Source organism: Ptychodera flava, chromosome 8, assembly GCF_041260155.1.
Source record: "Ptychodera flava strain L36383 chromosome 8, AS_Pfla_20210202, whole genome shotgun sequence".
NCBI classification, from domain to species: Eukaryota; Metazoa; Hemichordata; class Enteropneusta; family Ptychoderidae; genus Ptychodera; species Ptychodera flava.
In genome coordinates, this window is record NC_091935.1 from 23,650,188 (window position 1) to 23,664,194 (window position 14,007).

A 14,007-nucleotide genomic window follows, 5' to 3' on the forward strand; every position below is an offset into this window, starting at 1 on the left:
TAATCATTTGAAATACGCCATTTCCAATGGATGGCAACTGATAGCAAAGAACAGCTCTAGAATGCAGGGATACAATAATTCATAGCTAGTAATGTATTTCTTCCATATATGGAATGTTCAAATGATGACTTCTCTTCTAACAGATATACAGGGATTGGTTGCTTGTAAGAATCCTGTTGTTTTGCTCACATTACAAGTGTGCGTGCCCTATGAAAATCTTTGGGTAGTATGTTGATGTGTTTCCTGTCCAACCAGAAGTCATCACTGTTTTCTCATAGTGTCTTGATTCCATTCACACAACCATTACAAAGTAAAGCAAGCAAGCTAAAGAATAAATTTTCTAATTCGTGCTAAATACTGACAATATTGTATTTGGTTTGCAAGAATTCTTACTATTGTCTACACATGATGCAAACACATAAATTCTTGCAGCTCTCACCTCTAGCAACCATGGCTTGAGTTTCCTGTCTAAGAGGACGTCAAATCCCAGAATTTCAAAACAGACACTATCACTGCCCGGCGGCTGTCCAGGACGACACATACGATATGCATGCAAGACGTGTGGTTCTGCCACGACCATGGTTTTCACTATGAGATCCTGAAATATTGAAATTAAAACGAAGAAGTACTTAACATCAACCTTGGAAGTGACTTCTTGAGAGCTCTAACTAATATGGCATCAAACAGGTTGGGTACAATTTAAGGAAAAAAGTTGCTCTCTGCAGAGATTATTTTCATTGATGCTGTATTATATGACAAGTCACTAATATTATTTGACATCCATGCTAAAAAACATTACATTTAGTACCACTGATAGACACAACAGGTACAGAACATGTGATTTACAATTTCTTTCACCTTCTACAAATATATGAAAGTAAACTAAAAGCCACAACTCTTCTGCAAGTCTCCGTGTACAGAACAGTCACATTGAAGTTGCTGCTCTTCTCGCCATTTACAGACATTTTATTAAAATTCAAGCTTGTTTATTTGAGGGCAATTTATTTACGTTTGACGTTAAAAAAATCAAACAAAGAGATGTCCACGATCATCTGATATTTTCTGAATTAATTTCGAAACATCAGAAGTGAGCCAGAGTGTGTATGTTCAAAAACTTCCTAGGTAAATTGCACAGACTTGCAAGGAAGTAAATGAATTTCTAATTGGTCAAATCATATGCAAATTAACTTACAAGCAAATCCTATTGGCTCATCACCAAGTGTGGGATCTCTATCCATAGAACAAATTTCAAAATTGTTTTCAACACAGATGTTATTTTTTTTTCTCACCGTTATACTTTTCCAGATGGCTGCCACGTCATAGTCGTTTTTCCTGAGGAAGTCGTTCAAAAACTTGATGGATCGTTTGCTACCGCTGTCCACGTCATCCGTCTTCTCAAAGTTCTCGCTTCGTTTGTTGACCGAGTAATTCGTAAGATGCATGAAAAGTTGATCCTGCAAGAGAGTCAGACATACACGCCATGATTTAACAAGATATCAACATCAAAAGACACAAGGTGTATTGTAACATGTCGGGGAGTGACCGTGCAGCAGTCAGGAAAATGTATCTGAACGGCAGTTTCATTTTTACTAGTCTGTATAATACTGTTACACTTGGATCACACTGATTTCTACTGGCTCCACAAAGAGACACGGCAAGAAAATATATTACAAATTTTGAATTTCAACTTCCAAAACAAATCTTTTGCATATCATGAATAAACGTATCATATTGGTACTGATGCAGAATCATCACAAGATAAAGACCCATATCCATCAACTGCCACAACATGTTCATAATATTTTTCTATATAAAAGCAAGTACAATCGCTTCTTCTCATCCCTAAAGTACCGGGGTATGATGAGATTTCAGTCATTGTGCCAATACATCAAAATTACAAATCATATGCAATGTTATGGTTCAGATATGAATTCTAGTTATGACATCAATTGGATTGCCAACTATAAAATTGCACATAGGATAGACATGATGCAAAAAATTACTGCAATATATATCAAATGTCAAAGATTGTGTAAAATGACATTCATGACATCAACTACACGATTTTCTTTGACCATACGCACACTTTATATCCTTCTACATATTTTTCATCAATGGATAATGCCATAGACGTTAAATTTCTCCTATGCACTCATTTTTCAGCTGTCCTTAACAAAATTGTCCAAAGACTGCCTTGATTACCACAAACCACTGATGACATGAAGAGCGCCACCACTGGCAAAGTTTAATGCTTCCTTTGGTTCACAAGTCACAACAACAAAGTTCAGCCTTCATAGTGGAACTTTTCCACCAGTATTACATTTTTGTACATTTTTTTTTGGCCTGAGAAAGAAATCGCATTAGGAAAAATTTAGTTGTGTAATATTTGTTGATAACATCATATACCAACAACACTTAATTAATAAAAATGTTGGATAGCTAGTTTGTTTGTCTGTGTTTGATTTGGCTACAGGCTGTTTGTCCCGGCAGTTGAGATGTCCAGCTACAGGCAAGTTAGGTGTATTTGTTGATACAACAATCAGAGGCAACAATGGACTTGCCTTTGACAATTAACTACACACGTGTATGTACACGTGCACACATCGGGACATGGTAACCTAAACAAAACCACCAGACAGTGATTTGACCCTCAGAGAGTCAGACAGACAGGTGTATGACATCTATTGGGTGTAGCCACATCACCAACACACCAACACTTCTGCTTTCTGACACAACATAAATCATCCATTGTTCTCTGCCATAAGATTAACTACCTTGTACACAACTAGGGTAGGATTTTTTCTGACTTTGTTATAAAAGCTTCTTTTATTGTTGAAATACAAACTTATTTTAGATAACCCTATCTACCATACTTGGCACCTATCTGAACTCTCTCTCTGCATGTCCTGATCTGACACAAACTCTCGCATCAGGTCAGAAAAATGCAAGTCCTTATATTTTTCATATTTTCATATAAAAGCCATGTGAGGATCTTTTCCAAACTGAACATGAAGATTGGCATTCCCTTTTTGACAAAAAAAAATTAGTTCTTCATGAAAGAGTTAATGTAGAGAATAGACACAAATTTCCATACTGATATCTTCTTTCAAAATTTAGATCTTTGAAGTAAAATTTTCAAAGCTCTCAACATATTTCTTGCATTTTATGTGAAATTCTCTTAACTACGTACAAATAAAGGTTCAAGACTGTACCCATTTGAAAGAGTAACGGCAATGACTGTGTACGTTAGCCACACTGGATGCAAAATTAATCAGCTAATATCATTGTAGAAAAGATCCACACAACAATTTCCATATTTTAATTCTTTGCATCAGAAAGTTGTGGGAGAATTTTATGCAAGTATCTGCCAATGTCAACATGTACTGACTATAAGGAATAGTCTTTCTTGGTAACACAGCGATGTGGCTGGCATTATGAGGAAGTAGACACCTCTTGGTATCTATTCATCACATAATGTCAAAGTCCACTGGATGGTTTTGATAACACTGTGTATCTTGCTCTTCAAATTTAAACTCTCCGACTGATTGCACTCATAACATTAACATTCTTTCCATGATTAGCTATAAGTGGTATCAAGATATTTTGTTGAAATTGTTATGATTAAATATCATTATGTTCTTTTTATCATACTTTTGGTATGATTAAAAGCCATCAGAACCAGCTGGCAAATGGGCTACATTTTTTTTTGCCAGGATTTTGGTGAGGAAGTTTCAACGCCACCATATATCAAATGTGGGCATGGGGAAACTCATTGTGAATCTGAATATAAAGCATGTACATGTATTCTTGTCCTTCAGTTTGGATATCTTTACCCTTTTTGTACCTATCTCTTAGTGTGGAGAGCCAGCTTTGGCATAGAAAACAATAGAAGTGGACCAAACTATTTCTGTAAAAGGGTTACAGATTACATTACAGAAAAGGATGCCTAGATAGAACAGAAGACCTATACAATCACAACCATAAATAATTAAATGGCCATAACAAAAGGTGACTAGAAACTCTCAGTATAGAAGTTCAAAATCTCGTAAATTACATCCCTCGATCCCTTGCTTTATTTACATGACAAAAAAGAAGAAGCGAAAACAGCGATTTCAGAGTTTACACTTGGGGAATCTAGTGCAATGCTTTAAGCGGCTTGTCTTTCTTTGATAAACACAGGACAGCAGAATACAGACAACAATGCTCTGAGATCGTTAATGTACTATGTCTAAACAATGATGAAGGCTGTCCCTTGTCAACACAGCAAAAACTCAAAAATTCATTCCAACCAGTTCGAATAGTTCAAATACATAGCATTTTGGTACTTTTCAAATAATGAATATTGAAATATCAATTGTGATCTAATTTGCTACTAATAATACTGATAATACTATCACGGTTGATTTTGGTGACTTTTATCTTGACATTTCACAAATTGAGATCTGATGCGAGTTTACAGACAAATATGATATTGTCCTTACACTGTGATATAACAAGACAGGTTTATAACTACAAAGGGTGAAGAACAGAAGATGTCGTCAAGAAAGAGCTACACTGTTTAATTATTAGTCATCCTGCATTCAGAGTTTATAATTGTTTTAAGTGTGTATTTAGCATTAATAAAATCAATACATCCAGTGAGTGACCTCCTCACAAATTATGAATGTCCTGTTATATAATTGAAGAGCACTTTAAAGACATCCCAGACACCATCTGTACAGTAAAATCACACCTTTATTCACCAATATACAAAGGTTTTGATTTTGGTGAAAACAAAATGGAATGGATAATTTATTGACAGATTGAAAGGCCATGAGTAAAATCCTTCAATAAATTTGACTGCACAGCTATGGTAATTCTGCTTGACTCAAGGGGTAGGGGGAGGTAATTCTGCTTGACTCAAGGGGGAGGGGGAGGTAATTCTGCTTGACTCAAGGGGGAGGGGGAGGTAAGGAGACATACGGAAAAATTGTTTCATAATGGCATTTCGGGTCAATACTGCTGTTTTCTATACAATTGCTATGAGAGAGTACCTATGACGGGACGTGACATTCCGAATTCGCAATCTGACAGAACCTGTCTCTATAAGAAAGTTAGAACGCCCTCTGAAATATATAGTAATATGAGAAGCAATACATAGAGTGAAAGAGAACCATGCAAGTATGTGAGGGCCCTTTTTGTTACTCAGCTATACCTTTTGCCGTGTTCCTTGGGTATACGAGAAAATTGACACAGTGGAACCTGTCTACAAAGTCACCTCTCTCACTGGGAAACCTCTACATTCACACCTTTTTGACAACATATTCATCCCTACATTCCATGTAAACAGCTCCCTAATCGCCATTGATAGCAATGGATTTGGGCCAAACCATGTTGCTGAAAGGGTTAGGCTGAAAATGGCAATTTGAATAGAATGTTACCTTGACACTTCTCTACTACTGAATGTCTGCACAGACAGTTTCCCTTTTTAAATTTTCTTTTGCTTTTCTACGGTGAGCTGTGAGAAATATCATTTGTGCATAGACTGCTCTTGAGGTTGGTTCATCCATCAGAGTAATGGATGAACTAACTGGCTCTGAATTCACATATTGCGCAATATGGACACAGCCAATGAAGCACCCAGCATCACCATGACATCAAATTACCACACATCACCATGACAACCGCATCATTTTTTTGCTTGTCCCCTTCAAGCTACTCACCACATTGGAATCTGACGGATGGCAGTATTTCTCCGTGCTGAGTCTGACCAATCCGTCGTTGAAGAGAAATATCCTGAGTGGATCGCAAGATGTCACCAGTACGTACACGCGCAGATCAAATTTGTAACCATCAATCAGGAAAGGTTTGTCCAGGTACTCCTGAACGATCATGTGATCGTGCTGTGGTATCTTCTCACCATTTCTGTACAGGACAATCCTGTGGACACAAGAAATTACACTTCTGTTAAACTTCCATGACTTTGCACAAAAATTTGAAGGAATTTGGATCCGAGGCTGAAAATTGTTATATTAATTCACTTTTCCATGTAATAAAGGACAAAACTTCATTTTTCTAACATGTAATGTACTATTTTATTGCCTTACTCTTTTATGGAGTCAAAGGCAGAGAGGATGAGCAATTCTAATGGGTCTACAAACATTCAACTTTGCATGTTTTTGGATTACCATGGACCAGAGAAATCAACAACTACTATACTATACTACAAGCTATGAATACATTTGCACATAGTACCTGACTCTGCTGCAACTAAGAATCTGTGGTTTCTGAGCCGCTGGATTTACTTTTGACCTTGGTCAAGCGGACCACACAATGTTACATTGTGTTAAAGATTACAATCAGGGTATACCCTTATGTCCACTGAAATAAAATTCCGGCTTGATAGAAAGAGATATAGCTAGCTGACCAGCAACACACAAGAAGTTTTTGAGAGAATGAATCAAATTATTTTACCTCTATCTTATAGCCCTGAGCAACTATACGGAATATTTCTGATTTCAATATATTTAGGCACTGACAAACAAGGGATTTACGTCATCATTCTATTTGTAGAGATTCTAATCCTGATGACGGAAGCCTGCATAAAGCTACTCAGAGCTGATTCTACCAATTTTTACATGACTAGAATGAGTATGTGTACTATAGTCAGCTGTTCAGGAAAGACTCATTGAAAATTTGCAAACTTCCCCCAGGCCATTTTAGCTGAGCCATAAAAATTTCATATGGTGGAACAGAACGATATTGATTTTAGTCATTAACTTTGTAATGCTGATATTAGAATTCAGAATTCTCTAAATCACATGGCCCATATTGGTTGGCTCTTGGGCAAAATAAAAGATGATAAAAACAGATTAATTTCAAAAGTAACGCTTACTTTCTGAAATTATTTGCAACATCTTGAAATCTCTCCCCAAATTGGCAAAGTACCAAAAGATCAGAGAAAATTGGAGAATTGCATGCAAGATTGCAGTTTCTTAATATTAAATGCTTTCAAAGATTAAATGGAACACCTCATTCAATTTTGTAGACATAACTTTCATATAAATTCATTCATGCACAGATATGACATACATTTGGGCATTAACTCAACATTGGAAGATTACTTATAAATAATACATTTATGACATTCATATAAACATGTACTGAGTAAGTTTGATGTATTTTCCATTGTTTGTGTTGTGTTTTTAAAATGCAATTATTTTGTCATATTCCCGAATGAAGGCTGGTGGTCAACTGTTCAACACAGTCAGTATATGTGCTATCTCTGATGTACTTCTAGAAGAATGATTCCTAGTCCAGACTGAAATTCATTTGTCGACGATGACATCATATACATATAGATTTATAGGATAAAATCAATCCAAATATCATTAAAATTTATGATCAAGCAGAAGTCATTGTCAATGATCCAGTCCCTGCTGGGATTAAAAGTCTAAGTATCTGAATTTGAAGAAATTTGATCAGAGATATAAGAATAACAGCTCTGGACATCCTCATCAATCTGGTCAATTTTTTTTGGAAGTGCCAAAGGGTACTACCCCAGCCTTACATTGAGAAACACTTGCTCTACCGTAGAATCAGGTATACATTTAGCTGCAAAAACCACAGTCTACTATCTCTGCCTTTGACACAGACGCAATATCTCAAAGACATACCTGGTTATGTGTTTAGACATTCACAATGTACAGTTACAATATCGTCTCAAACTTTCCAATTACTATGGTAAATGGAGTAGCTCAAAAAAAGCAATTTTCTACTCACTGACTGCCCTACTGATTAAAGAAAAACTAATTATTGAACTTTTTCTTGTTATAATAACACGCCGTCTTGATAATTGCTTCAGACTATATTCTTTTTGTTCTGTAGAAACAGTCTACAGAATACAATTGACTATTTGTTCCAGGGCACTAATCATACACATTGACATTTCCACATGTTCTATAGATGGTTTCAATCAATGAGTTATTTATATGGCTGCGGGCAATACTACTGGCCCATGCATCACCGAGTAAATTGCTGTTTTTCTCAAAACCCACTGTATTTCCAGTTGGTTCTCTGCTGCCCAGAAAATTACAGTGTTCTAAAGACACTGACAAATGGCTGAGTTTTATCCTGTTCACCCCTTATAACCCTGTTAATAGGTCCACCATCACCACTTATAACAATGGTTTTGTGCCATACCATTGTGGTAAAAGGGTTAAGACTGTCCATTCATTTCCCTGTGTAACAAAACACCAAGCTCCTGATAGAAAGAATTTTAGGTCTATTTATCTACAATTGACATTTTCCATATTAAAATTAAAAATTGACATTTTTTTCACATTTTTGAGCTGCATTGGGAAATATAGTCACTTATTTGTACCAGAAAACAGTGTCCATAAACTTCAATATACAAAGTTATCTTGGCATGTACCTAAAATATAGCTGCTGTTATACAGCTTTGTTGAAACAGCGGGTGTTGCTTATGTGCTGAATGAAACAAGCACAGAAAACAACAGCGCAGTAGTTTTGAAACAGGACCTTCAAATATGGTTGCTGTATATTTACAACACTGACACATCACAAAGGAATGGCGTATCAAAACTGGTACAGCTTATATTGTCGGAATGGAGTAATTTGCAGGATGTGAAAGTAAAGTGAGATGATATTTTTGAGAAGAAAAGTGATACAAATAGAGATGTAGCAGACAAAATTTTTGATAAGTTTGGCAGATACTGATGCAATCTAAAAAACAGATAGACTCTGATGAAAAGATCATGAGTAATTGTGCCTGCGATAAATTGATTTTTCTGCTATCGTCACAAAAGTCTGCATTTGGCAGAGTTGTATCTGACTTTACATGATACAGCACATCTTATTCATCAGGGATCAGACTGCACGAACAAAAAATTCTTTTGTCATGCAAGTACTCTACTTGGACCTTTCCAAAAATACTGAAAATCCTGTCAATAATTGGAAAAAAATTATTTCTCTGTGTACGGTTACTCTACACCACGGTGCTCTATGGTAATGACTGGTAGAAATACAGACTGAAGTGCTTCCATCAGAATCAAGGTGTGGGCAATCTACGACATCTCCACTGCATTGCTAACATTTCTGAATATACTCCCTGGTTAGGTTTTGGCCCTCCCTGTCTCAGAAAACTCTTATAATAGTTTAGGCCAGTAATAAAATTCTTTGTTTTGCGTCCACTCTAAATGGGAAAAGGTACGCGTCTAAGCGGCTGAAAAACACACACAAGAAAATTAACACAATGTGATTTGATTGCAGCAAATAAAAAATTGTAACAAAATTTTTAGTTCAGAAAAGCTAAGCAGTAATGTCCTAAAATTTCCTATTTAAATACAGTGTGTGTGTTTTCATGAAAACTTAAAAACCTGAGTGGGTGGGGACGCAAAACAAAGAATTTAATTAGTTTGGCCTTAGTAATATCACTGATACACAATGTATAAAAGATTAGATGTCTGTGGACATGTTTTGGTCAGGGGACCTTGAATTATGTAAATTTCACAGATCAATCTCTAGACACGTTTGCTGATCACCCACACGTTGCTTAATTTTTTTTTTCCTTGCTATAAATCTATTTGTTGTGTAACTTGACGTTCACAACGACAATTATCAGTTGTGTGATAATTCTGTATTCACAGTGATGGTAAAAATTGCAAAGTTTAGCAAATATTCAAGGAGAAAGATGACAATTTGTGTTCATAACAGATGACAGAAGACTTAATTACCTTACAGGGCACATTTAATGTCTCGTCATGTCTAACTGAATGGATTGTACAGATGAAGAAACAAATATAAAACTACTCTAGGTTATTTAAAAGCAAATTCCAGTCAAAGTTATGATTGAAATTACAGTTTATATTTATTGATGACCTCATTATTTTAAATGGTTGGCTCAAATCCTCACACTACATCTAAAATTCCAATACTTCTTTTTAGTAGACTCTCACCATTGTATGAGGTTTCAGCTCTTCAACAATGGATCCCGGTGAAAATCTCCTAAATGGGATACACTCCATTGCGCTTGCACTTTATTACACAACCAAATCAACTGAGCACCTCTCAACACCACGGCCCTGTCAGGGGATTGGTGACGGCTGCCACAGTAGTCACAGACAAGTTGTAACAGTGACGTAAGTTCCCAGCTTACAATGAATTCTTTCACAGTATTTCAACGTCGGAATTAATTTGTAATTGTATCGGAGCAAAGAAGACAGCTAGAAGTCATGGGGATTTGAAAGAATATTCAATACGGAAAAAACTTCTATTCTGAGGAGGCTCTTCAAAAAGTCATACTCAGCACATTTGAAATCTTTACATCTGTGTGAAACGGATTTCAACAGTTCCTTCATGTGTATTGTATACTATACATGATTTATTCAAGACCGAAATCTTTTATGAATTAATAAAATAGCAAAGTCTTTGACGTAATATATCACATCTTGTGAGTTAAGAACAGGAAACGCATGATTTTGAACATAGGTAGTGAAAAGATTTTCAAAGGTCAAAGCTGCTAGACTCTTGCCTGGGGAGATTTAGTCAGCGAAGACAGATGTTTACAGATGACAATGTGTTTTAAATCTGCATGACGCAAGAGAATGGCATTGTCTTGATTCATGGACGGGGGAAAAAACAGGTGCAATCCATACGGTGACTTGAATACAAAAGTGTGGATTTGAAAACATGTCTCATAAACCCTCCTAAATTACTGTGCAAACATCTGCTTGTTGAAAATCAAGTAACAAAATCCCCTCCTTCACACCACACCAATATCTGATACAAGTTTCAGCCTACAGCTGATGGCAGTGCATTGAATTAGAACGCACCTTCGGGACAGACATTCGGACTCTCAAACTTTTACAATTCTCTTCTGATATACCACATATGGGGGTTCATTTTAAAGCTCTTGGTGAAAGAAAACTTTTCATCGGCTTAGTTTTTCGAAATTCAAAATTTATTTTTTTGCTCCATAGAGTTAACACAGGGATGGCGGCCATTTTGAATTTCAAATATCGGTAAATCTTGGGTAATTTCTTTCTCTAGTACCAAAATTTGCACGGTGACCCCCTTATTTTATTCTTGATTTTGAAAGAGAATGATTGAAAGATTCCTTGAGGAAAGTTAGAGCAAAAGTTTAAGTCTTTCACTTTCGAGGTGCATACTACCTTAAACAAGTCTGACGCCACATTCGGCTTCAAAATCTTGCAAAGAAGGATTCTGGCAGGGTGAGGGAATCACAAAGCTGCAATTAAGTTACCATATGTGTTACTGCGCTTCAAGAGAAGTCGAGCACAGAAATCATATCGTTTCGTTTTACATAAACACCAGTCTGCCAGTCAGAGACAGGGTAATTGTAAACAGAACAAGGGCAGGCATTTATAATCAAACGTCCTTGAAAGGTTAAAGACAGACAGATCCCTATAAAACTCTGATTTCACTGCTACATAGACATCAAGGATTGTGAATACATAATACTTCTCAATTCCCTTTTATTTCATTATGTTTTATCTCTCCTTCACAAGAGGAAGTTGAACTTTTCACATAAATGTTGTCAAATTACCACAGTTTCCTTAATCTAATCAGTCACACAATACAAACACAGCAGACAGATATCCCTGCAATTATGTTTGTGTAGCCGGGACTGCCACTGTGTTTACCTAAGATATCATTACCATTGTCAAGTACACTTTAACAAATTGATCCCATTAATCACACTGTGTGGCATGTCATTTAAACATAGGCTGCAGGATATTGAAACAGTCTAAATTCCCTCACGTTGAGTTGCAATTTCCCTGACATGTTTACCAGTGTATTTGAGAATACAGTGCATCATTTACCATATTAGTAGTCTTTGATTCTGCACAAACTGGTGTGGGCATGTGCAATGCATTTGCCGGACATGGAGACAAGCTTTTCACTTATTTTAGCCCAACTAGTTTCTAATCATTGAGGGAAGGATTCCGCTTTGAACTCTTTTTTCTGACATTATCTGCGATCAACCTACTGGTACTTTCAAAATTTTTGAAAAACCAGTGAAGAAAGATAAACAGTAACAGACAAAAAACTGCCGTATCCAAACGCATGTGCTATCAATATCAAGGAGGCCTTTACTCAGTCATGGGGACCTGCACATCCCTCTCTCGTGCAATAGTATCACCCTTCTGATTTTCTGCAACGCTGGGAACACACCAAATGTCCATACAGGGGTGGTGTAGGGTCTCTGAGAGGTGGATGCCCACTTACCCATTGCCCATGGCACCGTTGGCAGGCTTGCATATGAATGTCTTGTGTTTCTTCTTGCGCTTGAGATCCCTGACATGGCACTGGAATGAATTATATTCCGAGGGAAAGATCCATGTGCGGGGAGAAAAACTGTACTCTTCTGGGTGAGCCTTGGCAATTCTGGAAAACACATAGACACACATGTATCTGAATTAATGCTATTGATAGTTTTTTTAATCTCTTTTAAAAGCAAAGTGCACATTAATACCACAGTGAAAATTAGTTTAATTATTTATAAAGCTATATACTAATAAAAGTACGGTATACATCAGCAGCCTTGATGTAAATTTCTTGTACAAATGAACATACATAAATGAGTCTCTTGAGGTTTCAACACTTTTGGTCGTAAATTAAAATGTGGTCTATGAATGTAAACAGGTGGGATGCAGAAGTCTGTACTATTTACCGTACAGAAGTTTACATTCGGCTATTTTACATTTGATACAACTTTTTTTTAACATCGTCAACATAATACATCAACGCTGTATGCCTGAAGGGAATTGGCTTTCAAAATTCACTGCAGTTCATATTTCACTTGCATATATTTGTGTCAGTCATCAAGACCTTTTAACAGAATTTATGCGTGCAAAATTGATGATGAAAAGTAAACAGCTTGTTTGTGCTTTGAATACTGAACATCCTGGTTGAGAGGCCTCTACAGCACTGATCATGACTGTTGGTTTGTTACTAAATATAGCAATGTTCACATGATATTTGCTGCTCTTGACTGACAAGGTTTGTTTCAGTGCATGTGTTTTTATTACTAGTGCTTGAGGTTGTATTCTTAGGGGTATGATAACGACAGTTTCATGCAGAACATTTGTGGATATATTAAGGTAACATTTTCACAATTCCTGCAAGATTAATTTCCAAAAGTCACGTGAACATTTTTGGAGAAATATTCATTTTTGCTTATTGTTGATCACAGAATTCTGACATCATGCTGAATTAATCCTATTTCACTACACTGATGAAAGTTTCAATCTCACAATGCCCTACATCCATGAATCATGCATCTAATCTATGATCTATCCCTTGTAACCATTGGATTTCAAGAAGATACAAGAAACAATAGAAACCGTAAGAGACGCTGCTTCATTCAGTGTTTTTTACTGAGGATTTGGAACATTGGATCTGGTAAATGATTCGGGAATCCTGGTAACATTTTCTGCTGTCCTCTAATCTGATTGATATACCAAGGTGAACCCTGGGTAACGTTCACCTGCTTTCAGCCATTATCAGTAGCACTGTTCATTGGGGTTGTAAATATGTGTATTCAACTTGATGCAGAATGTTTTCCTTGATTGGTGCTTGTAGCAATGGATATTTCATGTGCTATTATCAATGCTTTCAGTTCAGCATACATTCTGTGTTTTCTAATGGTAAATATCAAAGCTGATTTCACTCAGAACACTTCTTAGAGTTAGGTTCCAGACTTGGATCACATCAGCTCGTTTGCACATGACTGAGACTGATTTTAAAAACAAACTTCAACCAGGATATTGTGTCTGTTTTTCCCCCTGGTGATCGATCATCACTTACTTTGCAATATTCCTGGCTAGACAGTCCTTCCGGCAGATCTCTCCCATGCCAGGAAAATGATTGATTTTCTGCAAGGAAAAGACAAACAAACAAGCGGACAAGTTGAATGCAGAGAGAAACAGTGGCCAATCAAAAAAAAAGAAACAAATTCATACAAAAAGACATGACCCCAGTATG

General features: G+C 36.5%; 1 protein-coding gene across 1 annotated transcript in view; it reads right to left on the reverse strand.

Moving 5' to 3' along the window:
• Positions 1-14,007, reverse strand: part of LOC139138828 (tubulin polyglutamylase TTLL7-like) — a 56,808-nt gene that overhangs the window by 10,172 nt on the left and 32,629 nt on the right. The window contains 5 exon segments of the mRNA XM_070707372.1: positions 440-598; positions 1,290-1,454; positions 5,703-5,919; positions 12,250-12,408; positions 13,831-13,898. Coding sequence (XP_070563473.1) covers positions 440-598; positions 1,290-1,454; positions 5,703-5,919; positions 12,250-12,408; positions 13,831-13,898 — 768 coding nt within the window.